This window comes from Carlito syrichta, unplaced genomic scaffold, assembly GCF_000164805.1.
Source record: "Carlito syrichta isolate Samal-C Ts95f unplaced genomic scaffold, Tarsius_syrichta-2.0.1 Scaffold311470, whole genome shotgun sequence".
NCBI lineage: Eukaryota > Metazoa > Chordata > Mammalia > Primates > Tarsiidae > Carlito > Carlito syrichta.
Window position 1 is genome coordinate 209282 of NW_007255566.1, and position 15112 is coordinate 224393.

At 39.0% G+C, this 15112-nt stretch overlaps 1 protein-coding gene across 2 annotated transcripts in view; it reads left to right on the forward strand.

The window, feature by feature from the left end:
- The window catches only part of PAFAH1B1 (platelet activating factor acetylhydrolase 1b regulatory subunit 1), a 92441-nt gene that overhangs the window by 72702 nt on the left and 4627 nt on the right, over window positions 1-15112 (forward strand). For both annotated transcript variants that reach the window (XM_008068670.2, XM_008068671.2), the window contains exons 6-10: window positions 5672-5840; window positions 7319-7421; window positions 8049-8277; window positions 10785-10886; window positions 14787-14943. In XM_008068670.2, the coding sequence (XP_008066861.1) occupies window positions 5672-5840; window positions 7319-7421; window positions 8049-8277; window positions 10785-10886; window positions 14787-14943 (760 nt within the window). The remainder of the gene's footprint in view (window positions 1-5671; window positions 5841-7318; window positions 7422-8048; window positions 8278-10784; window positions 10887-14786; window positions 14944-15112) is intronic.

A 15112-nucleotide genomic window follows, 5' to 3' on the forward strand; every position in this document is an offset into this window, starting at 1 on the left:
AAGTTCTTTGTAATTTTGTGACTGTTATGGGCAAAGTGCTTGATAGGTTTAAGGCTCAATTTTCTCATTTTGGGAGAAGGTGGATTAAAAGTATCTGTGATAATTTATTTCTTCTAAAATAATGTATACATAATGAATATAGCAGGAAATTGCCTGACAAAGCTCAATAAACTGTACCTAATGTTATAGTTACTGATAACAAACACTTCAAATTGTGTTATATTAAATAATTACTGATGTGCATTTGGTAAATAAAACTGGTTTGTTCCTTTAAAAGCATTCAGTTACATTAATGTCATCATTTGAATTTAATAACTTGGGAAATTTGTATGGCTATATAAATATATTCAGATTACTTTATGACAGTATTTTTAATTACATTATTAAAATTTTTGAAGTGCCACTACTGGTTGTCATTTAGAACTGTTTTTTTTTTTTATTTTTTTGAGTTGACGTCTCACTCTGTCGCCTGGACTGGAGTGCCGTGGCTACTCCCGGCCACTGCAGCCTCGACCTGTTGGGCTCCGTCTGTCCTTCCGCCTCAGCCTTCCAAGTAGCTGGAACTACAGGCGCTCGCTACCACGCCTGGCTAGTTTTTGATTTATTGTAGAGATGAGGTCTTGCCAAGTTTCCCAGGCGAGTCTCGAACCCACTGGCTCAGGCAATCCACTCACCTCAGCCTCCCAAAGGCGCGGGATTGCAGGCTGAGCCACCGAGCCCGGCTTAGAACTGATTTTAACCTTAAGAAATAAGCAGCAAAGCCTGGCATGGTGGCTCAGCCTGTAATCCTGCACTTTGGGAGGCTGAGATGAGTGGATTGCCTAAGCCCGCGGGTTTGAGACCCACCTGGGCAACTTGGCAAGACCTCATCTCTACAATAAATCAAAAAATCAGCCAGGCGTGGTAGTACGCACCTGTGATTCTAGCTACTTGGAAGGCTGAGGCAGAAGGATTGACGGAGCCCAGCAGGTCGAGGCTGCGGTGGCCAAGAGTGGCCACTGCACTCCAATCTGGGTGACAGAGCGAGACTCCAACTCAAAAAAAGAAACAGCTAACATAACCAGGCTCGGTGGCTCAGCCTGTAATCCCGCGCCTTTGGGAGGCTGAGGTGAGTGGATTGCCTGAGCCCACGGGTTCGATAATTGCCTGGGCAGCGAGACCTCATCTCTACAATAAATCAAAAAATCAGCAGGGCGTGGTAGCACACACCTGTAGTTCCGGCTACTTGGAAGACTGAGGCGGAAAGATCGCCGGAGCCCAGCAGGTCGAGGCTGCGGTGGCCGGGAGCGGCCACTGCACTCCAGTCTGGGCGACAGAGTGAGACTCCAACTCAAAAAAAAAAAAAAAAACAGCAAACAAAACTGAAAAACATGTTCAACTAATAAGCAGATGAAGGATTTCCAACTTTGATATACAGAATAAAGAATTCAAATATGAAAAACAGGAACAGATAATTTATGAAGTGAAATAATAGTTAACCAACAATAATAAAAGTTTGGACCGGGCTCGGTGGCTTAGCCTGTAATCCTAGCACTTTGGGAGGCCGAGGTGAGTGGATGGCTTGAGCCTGCGGGTTTGAGACCCACCTGGGCATCTTGACGAGACCTCATCTCTACAATAAATCAAAAATTAGCCAGGCGTGGTAGTGTGCGCCTGTAGTTCCAGCTACTTGGAAAGCTGAGGTGGAAGGATCGCCGGAGCCTAGCAGGTTGAGGCTGTGGTGGTCGGGAGCTGCCACGGCACTCCAGTCTGGGTGACAGAGTAAGACTCCAACTCAAAAAAAAAAGAAAAAAGTTTTGACTTTATTAGTAGTATAAAAATGTAAATTAAATTAACATATCAATCAGACTTCCAAGATATTTTGCGTTTTAAATAAGAATTCCCTAAGTATTGTAAAATGGGGACAGATTTTTTTTGTGTGCAGTATTTAAAGATGTTCCCCATAATATTTTCTATAATAGCAAAATATTTAGCCAACAATAGGAATTCCTTTAAAATTAATGTTTGCTGAGTTTTTATTGGCATGGAAAAATATGGTAAGAAGTAGAAGGTAAACAGGATAATGAAATATATATATTTACTATCTTTAAAAAGTAGCATAGAAAAACATGGAAAAGCCATGCCATTAGTAGGATAATGTATATTTATATTACTTTTATGTCAGTACATTATAGATTCTTTATCTTGAACATTTATTACTTTTATAATCAGACAAAAGTTAAATATCTAAGTAATTCTTACAACTCATTAGAAATGTATAAACTGACACTAAAATGTTCTATTTGCTCACCATTTATGAAAAGACTGGTTCATTTTCTGGGTATATTTATTTTAAAGAAATTACCTTAATGTATTTTAATTAATGCATGAGAAGAAACTGAAACTTTGGTATTTTCAGCATGTAATAAAGAAGTCTGAATGTTTGCTGTCAAACATTTAGATACCAAAATAAGACAGAAATATTACAAAAAAAGAAAACTGAAGGCCAGTACTATTCATGATTATAGATGAAATATCCTTAACAAAGTATAAGCAAATTGAATTCATGTCATAAGAAGGATAGTTAATAATTAATATACCATAACTAAGTAGAATTTATCCCCGAATGCAAGATTGGTTCCACGTTGGAAAATCAAGCAGTGTAATATACCAAATCAACAAAACACATAGTAGGTTCAGAAAAAGTATTTGACAAAATTCTAATATCCATTCATGATTTTTTTTTTTTTAAAAAACCTCAACAGGTTAGGAATAGAAGGGAACTTCCTTAATCTGATCAAAGGTAAAAGTATCTGGAAAACCTACAGTATGTATAAGATTTTTTTTTTTATTAAGTGTTTCATTCTGTCATCCAGGCTAGAGTGCAGTGACACGATCATGGCCACTGCAGCCTTCGCCTGCTGGACTCAGGTGATTCTTCTGCCTCAGGCTTCTAAGTTGTTGGAACTACAGGCGCATGCCACCATGCCTGGCTACTTTTTGATTTACTGTAGAGACAAGGTCTCACTTGCCCAGACTGGTCTTGAACCTCTGAACTCAGGCAATCCTCTCTCCTCCACCTCCCGAAGTACTGCCATTACAGGCATGAGTTGGGGTCAGGTGTTGTACTACAATGCCTGGCTAATTTTTAAATTTCCTGTAGAGATGAGGTCTTGCTATGTTACCTAGGCTGGTCTCAAACCCCTAACTTTAAATGACTCTCTTGCCTTGGCTTCCCAAAGTTCTGGGATTACGGACACGAGCCACTGTGCCCAGCTATTATGTCTAATACTTAATTGTGGAAAACTGAATGCTTTCACCCTGATTAATATCAGGAACCATGGCCAGGATGTTCAATCTTAACCATTTATATGCACCATTGTACTGGACTTCCTGGCCAGTGCAATAACAAAGAAAAGAAATAAAAGATCATCAAGATATTAAGTTGTCTTTAATGGCGGACAGCATGATCTTCTACATAGAAAATCTCCATTTACCACAAAAAGCCACTAGAACCATGACTGAATTTAACAGAATCACGGGATACAAAGTCAGTATACAAAAAATAATTGTATTTCTATAAGCTAAAAATGAATGATTGAAAATTGAAATTCAAAAATACTGCTTACTCTAGTATTTAAAAAAACCCTGAATTACTTAAGGATAAATATAAGAAAACCTGTACAAATTTAACACATACTAATCACTTTATATAAGAAGTACTTGAATATTTAAATGGAAAAAATGATCACACTTGTAACCCAGCACTTTGGGAGGCTAAGGCAGGGGGAACACTTGAAGCCAGGAGTTTGAGACCATCCTGGGCAACATGAGGCCTCACCTCTACAAAAAATTTGTTAAAAATGAGATGGGTATGGTGGTGCGTGCTTGTTGTCCCAGCTCCTTGGGAGACTGAGGTGGAAGGACCGTCTGATTCTAGAAGGTTGAGGCTGCGGTGAGCCATGATCATGCCACTGCACTTCAGCCTGAGTGACAAGAATGGGACCCAACACACACACACACACACATACTCAAAGATAAAGATATTATTTGTATTAGGAAGAGTATGTAACTTTTTTACTAAATAAATGTTTCTAGAAGATAGTTTATTTTCCTTAAGTACATTTTTTTATGTAACTGTGATCACAAATAAGTTTGTATTCTTTTTTTACAGTGCCTTATACATGCCATAAATTTCTTATAGATGCAGATTTTCTTTCTCCGCAGTCATTCCCTTAATGTTAGCTATTTAGATTGTTTTCAAGCTTTCAAAATGTCTTTTTTTTTTTTTTTTGAGTTGGAGTCTCACTCTGTCACCCAGACTAGAGTGCAGTGGCCGCTTCCGGCCACCGCAGCCTCGGCCTGCTGGGCTCTGGCGATCCTTCCGCCTCAGCCTTCCAAGTAGCTGGAACTACAGGCGCGCGCTACCACGCCCGGCTAATTTTTTGATTATTGTAGAGATGAGGTTTCGCCAAGTTGCCCAGGCAGGTCTTGAACCCGCGGGCTCAGGCAATTCAGTCACCTCAGCCTCCCAAAGCATGGGATTACAGGCTGAGCCATCGAGCCAGGCTCAAAATGCATTTTCTAAGTTTTCCTAAATTGGTTGGTACACACCCTACAACAGAATAATTTGTACTAGTCACGGGGATAATGGAATTGTTTGATTTTAGAGCGTGGAATTGATGTTAAAGATTGGATTTCAGACTAGTGTTTGGCCACCAGAATGAAAGTTTGATATGTTATTGAGAAAAGATTTGGGTTTTTTTGTTGTTCTTCCTTTTTTTTTTTTTTTTTCTTTCTTTTTTCTTTTTTGAGTTGGAATCTTGCTCTGTTGCCCAGGCTGGAGTGCAGTGGCATGATCATGGCTCACCACAGTCTCAGATTTCTGGGCTCAAGCGATCCTCCTGCCATGCAGTCTCCCGAGTAGCTGAAACTACAGGCATGCGCCACCACACCTGGCTAATTTTTGTTTTTTTTTTGTAGAGACGAGGTCTTGCTATGTTGCCAAGGCTGGTCTCGAACTTCTGGGCTCAAGCAGTCCTCCTTGGCCTTCCAAAGTGCTGGGATTATGGGCCTGACCCACTTCGCCTGGCCTGAAAGATCCATTTCTAATACTTATTCGTGGTAACGCATTATTTTTATTATTTTAGAAAAAATTACCTTTTAAATGTGACTCTCATCTTTAAAAATCAAAATAATGTTTTGTTCATTTGCTATTCATGAACATTTTACATTTTATGGAATCTTTCCTTGGCCCTTTAGATGTCAGAGTTCTGCTAGTCTAGTAGAGTTGGGTCCTAATATACTACATATAAATGCCTATCATAGCTCCTTGAAGCTTTTTTTTTTTTTCATTTAAATTTCCTTGTTTACGTGTGTGTTGCCTGCTCTCAGATTGGGAAGGGGCTGTCTTGTGACTTTATATACCTAATTATTATCATAATTGGTTTTATGGTAGAAACTTTTAATCAGTGTGGTAATAGAGATTTATTTTAATAATTGGAGCATCCATTTTCTCTGTAGAAACAAGACCAGTTTATACTTGAGATGTGATATTTCTAAGACAGTTATTCTTTGTTGCTTGTTCAGTTAATTAGTCAATGAGGTGCCAGACTGGCCTGCTGAGTACAAATGTGAAATGTGAAAGGAGTGATGCGGGTTGGTGTTAACCAATTTTCTGTTTACTTAACAGGTATGGGATTATGAGACTGGAGATTTTGAACGAACTCTTAAGGGACACACAGACTCTGTACAGGACATTTCATTTGACCACAGTGGCAAGCTACTGGCTTCTTGTTCTGCAGATATGACTATTAAACTATGGGATTTTCAGGGCTTTGAATGCATCAGAACCATGCACGGTAAGGAATAGAGGCTATTACTATAATAGTGATTTCTAGCATGACACTTAGGAAGTATTGTTTTCTAACAGTGTGCAGATTTCTTTTATTCACCTCTTAATTGTCTGTATTGGTGAAAGAACATATAGTCCATGGATAAGCCACAGTAATTGGGAGTTGTTCTGTTACGAGGTTTTAAGTCTCTCTTCATAGCTTATGTAAAATGCTTGTTTTCATGAGTATTTTTTGGATAAGAAAAACTGCCAGGTTATGTATCCATCTTTGAAAAAAATGAAATTACAGAGTTTTTTTTGTTTTTCTTGGTTGGGAAATGTAAATCCAGAGAGGGTGGGTATAGTGAAAGCTGGAACCCAGACTCCCTTGCTCATTATTAAGTTGTTTTCCAGGTCTTGTCATGGGGACTATTTTCTGAATCATTGTTGTTTTGTGGAAAGAGTGTGGGCTTTGGAATCAGATATCTGGGTTCAAATTTCAACTTGTTTACTTAATGGTATTAGGAAATTTTAACCTCTTTCACCGCAAAATAGAGGTAATAATACCTGAGTTGTCATGAAGATAAAATGAAATCATATACTTAAATCATTGTACCTGGTACATAGGAGGTGCTTGCCAGATAGGAATTTTTGTTGTTTCTTTACACATGCTGACATGTGAATATTGGGATTTTGTACAAGGAACACATACTGTGTTAGTGATTTTTAAAAAAATGCTTCTATAGGTTATCCAGAGATGTTAGTTAGCATGTGAACAAGCTATGTGATTACTTCAAGGATGTTATTTGAAGGTTTTGTTTTTCCCATCAAATTCAGTGCATTAGGGAAGTTTACTGATTAAAGGAGTTCTGTGAAATCTCTTTTTAAAGTCTATTTATGTTTAAGTTGTCTATATCTTGTTGCTTTAAGTTTAAAAAGAGTTCTTTCTAACCATTATGTATTCCTTGAAATGATATACTTATGAAGACTCTCTAAGGTCTTTTTCCACAAAGGATAGCTAATTAGGAACGTAAATAATGTATATGAAATAAGGCATTATTTTCCCCCATGAACATTGACATCAGCAAAAAGATAATTTTCAACCACTGTTTTAAATAGAGAACCAAATTTCCATTTTTCTTATTCATCCTGTTGAGCTTTGTAAACCTTATTTCTTTTTATGCCTTAGAATATCAACTTTAGGAAATTTGTTTTTCTAGTGTTTATATATAACATTCAGACTCACTTAAGTATATTAATATATCAAATACTAATAATACTGATGTCTTATTATTTTAAAACAGTTGTATAGGTTGTTTTGTTAAGCTACTAATTTCTTACCTTTGTTGTATAAATCCAGTTCTCTTACTCAATTTATATAAAGCCCAGTATATTTAGAACTTGCTATGATATCTGCAATCTTATGTTAAAATTCTCTGGTAAACTGAGGTTTAATTGCTCTTAGCAACATTATCACTTAATATATTGCCGTGTTATGTGTTTTAGGCCACGACCATAATGTTTCTTCAGTAGCCATAATGCCCAATGGAGATCATATAGTGTCTGCATCAAGGGATAAAACTATAAAAATGTGGGAAGTGCAAACTGGGTAAGTAGGTTTAATTGAAATGGCATATGTTTAAAGGCATACTGAAAAAACAAAACAAAATTGTATTCTGAGTTGTTAAAAGATTTTGTGGAGCTGCATTACTAGCTGTCCTGGGCCAAATGCAGCCTGTGGGCTGTGGATTGTGCATACCTATTTTAGGTGATCTCTAAGTGGGTTCAAATTAAAATGTAGATAACATTTATGCTGGTATGTTCCTGTTAGGCTGAATTTGGTTGTGCTTGGAATTACACTTAATTATTGTGATAAAATCTTAATCTACTTGTTTCACTCAGATGAGCATAGCATAGGTTTTTTTCAATGTGGCTAGAAATATTTTTGTTAGGTTTATTGTATGTGTTTAGTTTTGAAAGATTTTGTTTCTTATAAATATTTTACCTTATAGATTTTGTTGATTTGGTTAGCTCCTTAATGATACTACAGTCAGCTTATTTTAACTGATATTTTACTTTGTCCTATCCTCTTTTATTATTATTCTCTTGACTTGCATCTGAGTTCTCATACTTGCTGCCATTGTCCTCATCATAGTACATGCCTGTTTTTGTATCACTTCTGGGAAGTGTCCTGATGATTGTCATTCACCATGTAAATTTTTATTTATATTGATAGCTACTGTGTGAAGACATTCACAGGACACAGAGAATGGGTACGTATGGTGCGGCCAAATCAGGATGGCACTCTGATAGCCAGCTGTTCCAATGACCAGACTGTGCGTGTATGGGTCGTAGCAACAAAGGAATGCAAGGCTGAACTCCGAGAACATGAGCATGTGGTAGAATGCATTTCCTGGGCTCCAGAAAGCTCATATTCTTCCATCTCCGAAGCAACCGGATCTGAGGTACTGTGTATTTACATGTCATTTTATGATTTTATTGCTGATATCTCAGAACCTTGAAATAACTTTTCTAATTCTCAATTTCAGGGGTATTAAAGCTTTAAAAAATCTGCATCCCAGAATTCTGAATCTTTAAACTCTTTACTCTTTTCAACTTGCAGATGTGTTTATATTTTTTAATCACTGATTATTACTCTGTCTGCCTATCCTTGATTTGACATTTGATGGAGATTCTTCTGAAAAGTAAAATTGGCCATTTAAATTGATCAGAAAAGCCATTGTTATGAGTTTACCAATGTAAATCCAAACTTGTGGGAGAAGTTAAAAGTTACCTTTTAAAAGAATAACCTTCTTTAGCCGGGCTCGGTGGCTTAGCCTGTAATCCCGCACCTTTGGGAGGCTGAGGTGAATGGATTGGCTGAGGTGAGTGGATTGCCTGAGCCCACGGGTTCGAGACCCGCCTGGGCAGCGGAACCTCATCTCTACAATAAATCAAAAAATTCAGCCGGGCGTGGTAATGCATGCCTGTAATTCCGACTACTAGGAAGGCTGAGGCGGAAGGCTCGCCAGAGCCCAGCAGGTCGAGGCTGCGGTGGCCGAGAGCCACTGCACTCCAGTCTCGGCGACAGAGTGAGACTCTAACTCAAAAAAAAAAAAAAAAAAAAAGAATAACCTTCCTTAATGAACCAATTTTATTTATAAATTTATGGTGAAATACAGCTCAGTATTTAAATGTTTTAAATAAAGAATATTTCACCTGGAAGCCTCTGATACTATTGATTATTTAAAGTACTGAGTAAGTCTGGAGTTTTAATACATTTCTTCATGATTCTTAATCCATGCTCTGTGTGATTTCAGTCTTTATGATTAATACCTTAAAAATAAGTTACTGGCCGGGCTCGGTGGCTCAGCCTGTAATCCCAGCACTTTGGGAGGCCGAGGTGAGTGGATTGCCTGACCCCGCGGGTTCGTGACCCACCTGGCCAACTTGACGAGACCTCATCTCTACAATAAATCAAAAACTAGCCAGGCGTGGTAGCGCACGCCTGTAGTTCCAGCTACTTGGAAGGCTGAGGCAGAAGGATCGCCGGAGCCCAGTATGTCGAGGCTTCAATGGCCGGGAGCAACCACTGCACTCCAGTCTGGGGGACAGAGTAAGACCCCAACTCAAAAAAAAAAATAATAATAAGTTACTGACTAGGTGTGGTGGCTCAAGCCTGTAATCCCAGCACTTTGGGAGGCTGGGATGAGAGGATTTCCTGAGCCCACGGGTTTGAGACCGACCTGGGAAACTTGGCGAGACCTCATCTCTACAATAAATCAAAAAATTACCTGGGCATGGTGGCGCATTCCTGTAATTCCAGCTACTTAGAAGGCTACGATGGCCATGAGCATACCAATGTACTCCAGCCTGGGCAACAGAGTAAGAATCTCAACTCAAAATAAAAAATTTGAAGAATTTAAAAATTAGCTGGGCTTGGTAGCATGCATCTGTAGTCCCAAGTACTTGGGAGACTGAGGCAGAAGGATCGCCTGAGCCCAGTAGGTCAAGGCTGCAGTGGCCGTTGGCGTGCTGCTGCACCCCAGCCTGGGTGACAGAGTGACTCCCAACTCAAAAAACAAACAAAAAAACTAACTTACTAAACAAAACTAAATATGTGATGGTACATACCCATATTTCCTGCTATCTAGGAGGCTGAGGCAGGAGGATCACTTGAGCCAAGGATTTCAAGTTCAGCCTGTACAGCATAGTGAGACCCCTGTCTCTAATAAATGGATGAATGAATGAATGAAATTTCTGTGAATGAGCCTAAAGTGAGCGTATTTGTTTTTATAGAGACATTCCTATCACATATTTTTAAAACTATGTTTTAATACACAAAAGAGGCAATCCCCTATCCCCCACCTAATCCTAGTTATTTTTCTATATGGAGCTTCTGTTGTGAGCTTTATTTTGGTTGGTCCATTGCATATTCAGACTTTTTTTTACTGCCCTCTGGTGGTCATTATTTGCCGTATGACATAAATTTGATTCTGGCTGGACTTTATAAAAACTAAATTAAATCATTTTGACATCTTTCTTGATTACAGAAATCTTGAATCATAAATTTGTCACCTGTTGATATTATAGAAACTGAATCTTAAGTAGAAATTTTCTGTTATCGTGTCTGAGTCCTTTTCTTTGTAGCCTAGGTGTGGCGTCCAAAATTTTGCATATTTCAATAGATAGAAACAAATTGGGCTTTAACAAAATTGAAAATCTAGATCATTACTCGATATAGAAGCTATTTAAAATCCTTACCTGGGGGGGGATGGGATTAACAGTAGCAAATATCTGTCTGGGGATGGGAAAACACCTCTTATCAACAGGGTGCCTGAATGAAACGTAATTGTACACCTAACCCTTAACTGTACCCCACAAAACCATAATAAAAAATATTGATTAAAAAAAAAAAAATCCTTACCTAACTTCTTTTGTGGAAAATTTAATTTCTATATGTTTTCTGTAGACTAAAAAAAGTGGCAAACCTGGGCCATTCTTGCTGTCTGGATCCAGAGACAAGACTATTAAGATGTGGGATGTCAGTACTGGCATGTGCCTTATGACCCTTGTAAGTTTGCATAATCTCACTGCTGTTTTTACATCTTCACTGTGTGTTTATACCTTTTTGGATTAGATGTTTTGTGATGGCTTAGTAGATATTCTTAATTATTTGGGACTTTAATGTCTCTATAAACATGCTTTTTCTTAAACTGTTATTCCATTGTTATAGTGATATGAAAGTTATTTCTATAGAATGTCATATACTCTGGTTTGTTATATAAAGTATTTATAAAGGTAGCAGTTAGTGTTGGGGGTAGATAGTAGCTCACTGTATCTTTAAAAATTGCATAGTTTCTCCTATGGAGAAGAAACAGTGTTCTTAAAGACTCATTTATTTTTGAAGATATTTGTTTCTCTCTTTCACTTATTTATATGAATCCTTGTAATGATTACATCTTTTTGTTCACATGATCAAGTGTATTTGATTTATTTTACCATTCTGAAATTAGCGGTTCTATATTTATGATTTGGAAATGCTCATTTCATTTTAGAAGCATCTGTATTTCTATATGAGGTTTGTATAAATGTTAGTAGGAAATTGTGAACATTCTTGTATGCTTAGAGAAGTTCCAAGGGGATCTGTGGATATTAATTCAGTAGCAGTTTTTATAATTTGGCATCCATGTGTGTTTAGAGAGTGTATAGGTCCTAGCCATACCTTAAAGTGATTGTCTCTCTGTAGGATATGACAGACACGTGAAAGCATCATCAAGAATTGAATAGAAAATTAAACTCTCCTCTAGTAGTATTCTGACCTGATTTGAGTTATATGTTACTGTCAAAAAAGGTGATATATGGCCAGGTATGGTGGCTCACACCTGTAAGGATCATTTGATGCCAGGAGCTTAAAAATCACCCTTGAGCCCGGCTCGGTGGCTCAGCCTGTAATCCCGCGCCTTTGGGAGGCTGAGGTGAGTGAATTGCCTGAGCCCGCGGGTTCGAGACCCGCCTGGGCAGCGAGACCTCATCTGAGCCGCCTTGGCAGTGAGACCTCATCTCTACAATAAATAAAAAAATCAGCCAGGCGTGGTGGCGCATGCCTGTAATTCCGGCTACTTGGAAGGCCAAGGCGGAAGGATCGCCAGAGTCCAGCAGGTCGAGGCTGCAGTGGCCGGGAGCGGCCACTGCACTCCAGTCTGGGCGACAGAGTGAGACTCCAACTCAAAAAAAAAAAAACAAAAAAGAAAACTCTACCATGTCTGATAATACCTTCCAAGTATATTTTTCTTTTTTTTTTTGAGTTGGAATCTCACTCAGTCGCCCAGACTGGAGTGCAGTGGCCGCTCCCGGCCACCGCAGCCTCGACTTGCTGGGCTCCGGCGATCCTTCCGCCTCAGGCTTCCAAGTAGCTGGAACTACAGGCGCGCGCTACCACACCCGGCTAATTTTTTATTTATTGTAGAGATGAGGTCTGCGCCAAGTTGCGGATCTCGAACCTGTGGGCTCAGGCAATCCACTCACCTCAGCCTCCCAAAGGCACGGGATTACAGGCTGAGCCACCAAGCCCGGCTCAAGTATATTTTTCTATAGTAGAATTGCCGAGTATAATTTTCTGCAATGATGTGCTTATATCTGTAGCAGCTAGCTAGCCTGGGCAACATAGCAAGACCCTGTCTCTACAAAGAATTTAAGAATTAGTCGTTGGGCGTGGTGGCTCAAGCCTGTAATCCCAGCACTTTGGGAGGCCAAGGCGAGAGGATTGCCCGAGTCCAGGGGTTCGAGACCAGTCATGGCAACTTGGTGATTCTTTGTCTCTACAGTGTGTCAAAAAATTATCCAGGCATGGTGGCATGCGCCTGTAGTTCTAGCTACTTTGAAGGCTGAGGCAGAAGGATCACCTGGGCCCAGCAGGTCGAGGCTGTGGTGGCAGTGAGTGTGCCACTGCACTCCAGCCTGGGTAGCAGAGCGAGACTCCAACTCAAAAGAAAAAGAATTAGTCAAGCTTGGTGGTGCGTATCTCTAGCCCCACCTACCCGGGAGTCTGAGGCAAAAGGATTGCTTGAGCCCAGGAGTTTGAGACTTCAGTAAGCTATGCTCACACTACTGCATTCCAGCCTGGTGACAGAACGAGACCCTGTCTCAGAAAGAAAAAAAAAAGATAATACGTTTAAAATAAAAAAGCATGCTCTCCCCTTCTGAGATAGCACAAATCACCATGAAATTTCCCTAGGAGGTTTTTGACTATTTTCAGCTTAAAGGGATTATACTTTTTTAAAAAAAATTTAAACTATAAATAGCTTTTTGTGTGTGTGTGCAAAACTTAGGGGGTGAGGGGAGAGGGAGGAAAAAAGACATTTCCATTGTAGAAAAATTTAGACATATATAGAAAAACTAGAAGACGAAAATAAAAATCACCCTCTGATCAACTCTACCATGTCTGATAATACTTTCCAAGTATATTTTTCTATAGTAGGGCTGCCGAGTATAATTTTCTGCAATGATGTGCTTATATCTGTAGCAACTAGCCATGTGCAGCTATTATGCTCTTGTAATGTGACTGTAGGCACGTGTGGCTACTATGTTGGACCATGTAGTTATAAACCTTTCTTAAATATGTAGATGAATATGGTGTTTTTTACTAATACAGCTTTGTAGCAAGCTTTTAGTTTACAAAGTATGTGACTTGTTCATGTTAATAGATGCTCTTATACACTGATAACATATATAGTGTTTTGTGAACGTCTTTGTTAAGTAAGTCTCTAGGCATATCCTTAAGGATGAATTGCAAGAGACAGAACTGTTGGGACAGGAATTATAGATGAATGGAGAGATATGTGTGAATGCCTGTATATCTTTTACCTAGTCACCAGTTGTTAATTTTTCATGTGCGTGTGTGCGTGTACGTGTGTGTGTGTGTGAGATTTTTTTGCTGAGCCATTTGAGAGTTCCTTACAAATATCAAGACATATTAACCCAAGTATTTTAGCATGTGTATCTTTTTTTTTTTTTTGAGTCAGAGTCTCACTCTTGTCCAGGCAATTGTGCAGTGCCACACTCATGGCAACCGCTGCCTCGACCTGCTGGGCTCAGGTGATCCTTCCACCTCAGCCTTCCAAGTAGCTGGAACTATAAGCGTGTGCTAACATGCCTGGCTTATTTTTTGATTTTTTTGTACAGATTAGGTCTCACCAAATTTCCCAGGCTGATCTCGAACCTCTGAGCTCGGGCAGTCCTCTTACCTCGCCTCCCAAAATGCTGGGATTATAGGCTTGAGCCACCACAGCCAGCCACATATGTATCTTAAGAACAAGGGCTTATATACCACATTAAAATTAATCACATTCAAAAAACTTAACATTGGCCAAACATGGTGGTTCACACCTTATATTCCCAGCACTTTGGGAGGTCAAGGCAGAAGGATTGCTTGAGCCTAGGAGTTCAAGACCAGCCTGGACAACATAGCAAGTACTCATCTACACAGAAAATAAAAAATTAGCCAGGCATGGTGGCCCTCACCTGTAGTCACAGCTGAAGCAGAAGAATCCCTTGAGCCCAGGAGATCGAGGCTACAGTAAGCTGTGATCATGCCACTGCACTGCAGCCTGGGTGACAGAATGAGACCCCGACTCGGGGAAAAAAAAGAAAGAAACTTAACATTTATATTTATATTTTCTCCAGTTATCCCAATATTATTACTTATAACTTTTTAAAATTGCTATCCAGGATCCAGTCAAGGATTACACACTGCATTTACTGGTCATATTTTGTTAGTTTCCAGTTTCCTTTAATATAGAAGAATTCTCTAGGCGTTTTTTTTCCCTTTGTCATTTGATATCTTTTGACTTTATGTGTATATATAAAGAGAGAATTTTTTAGAAATAGTTTCCATGTAACATGTTATTTCATAGATGCTATTTGCACATTTTTAAAATCATTTTACTAAGTCAGATAACTTTTTGTTTTTAAGGTGGGTCATGATAACTGGGTACGTGGAGTTCTGTTTCATTCTGGGGGGAAGTTTATTTTGAGTTGTGCTGATGACAAGACCCTACGTGTGTGGGATTACAAGAACAAGCGATGCATGAAGACCCTCAATGCGCATGAACACTTTGTTACCTCCTTGGGTATGTATGAGTTATGAGTTTTCTGAACATTAAATTTTGAAATGTCAAACATAACAAAGTTTTATATAATCTCGTGGACTTCACTAGAGAAGAAATGACCATGTACTTTCAGGTCAGAATAGAGAAGGCAGGTTAAAACTTTATGGATTCCTATCATTTAAAAAAATTA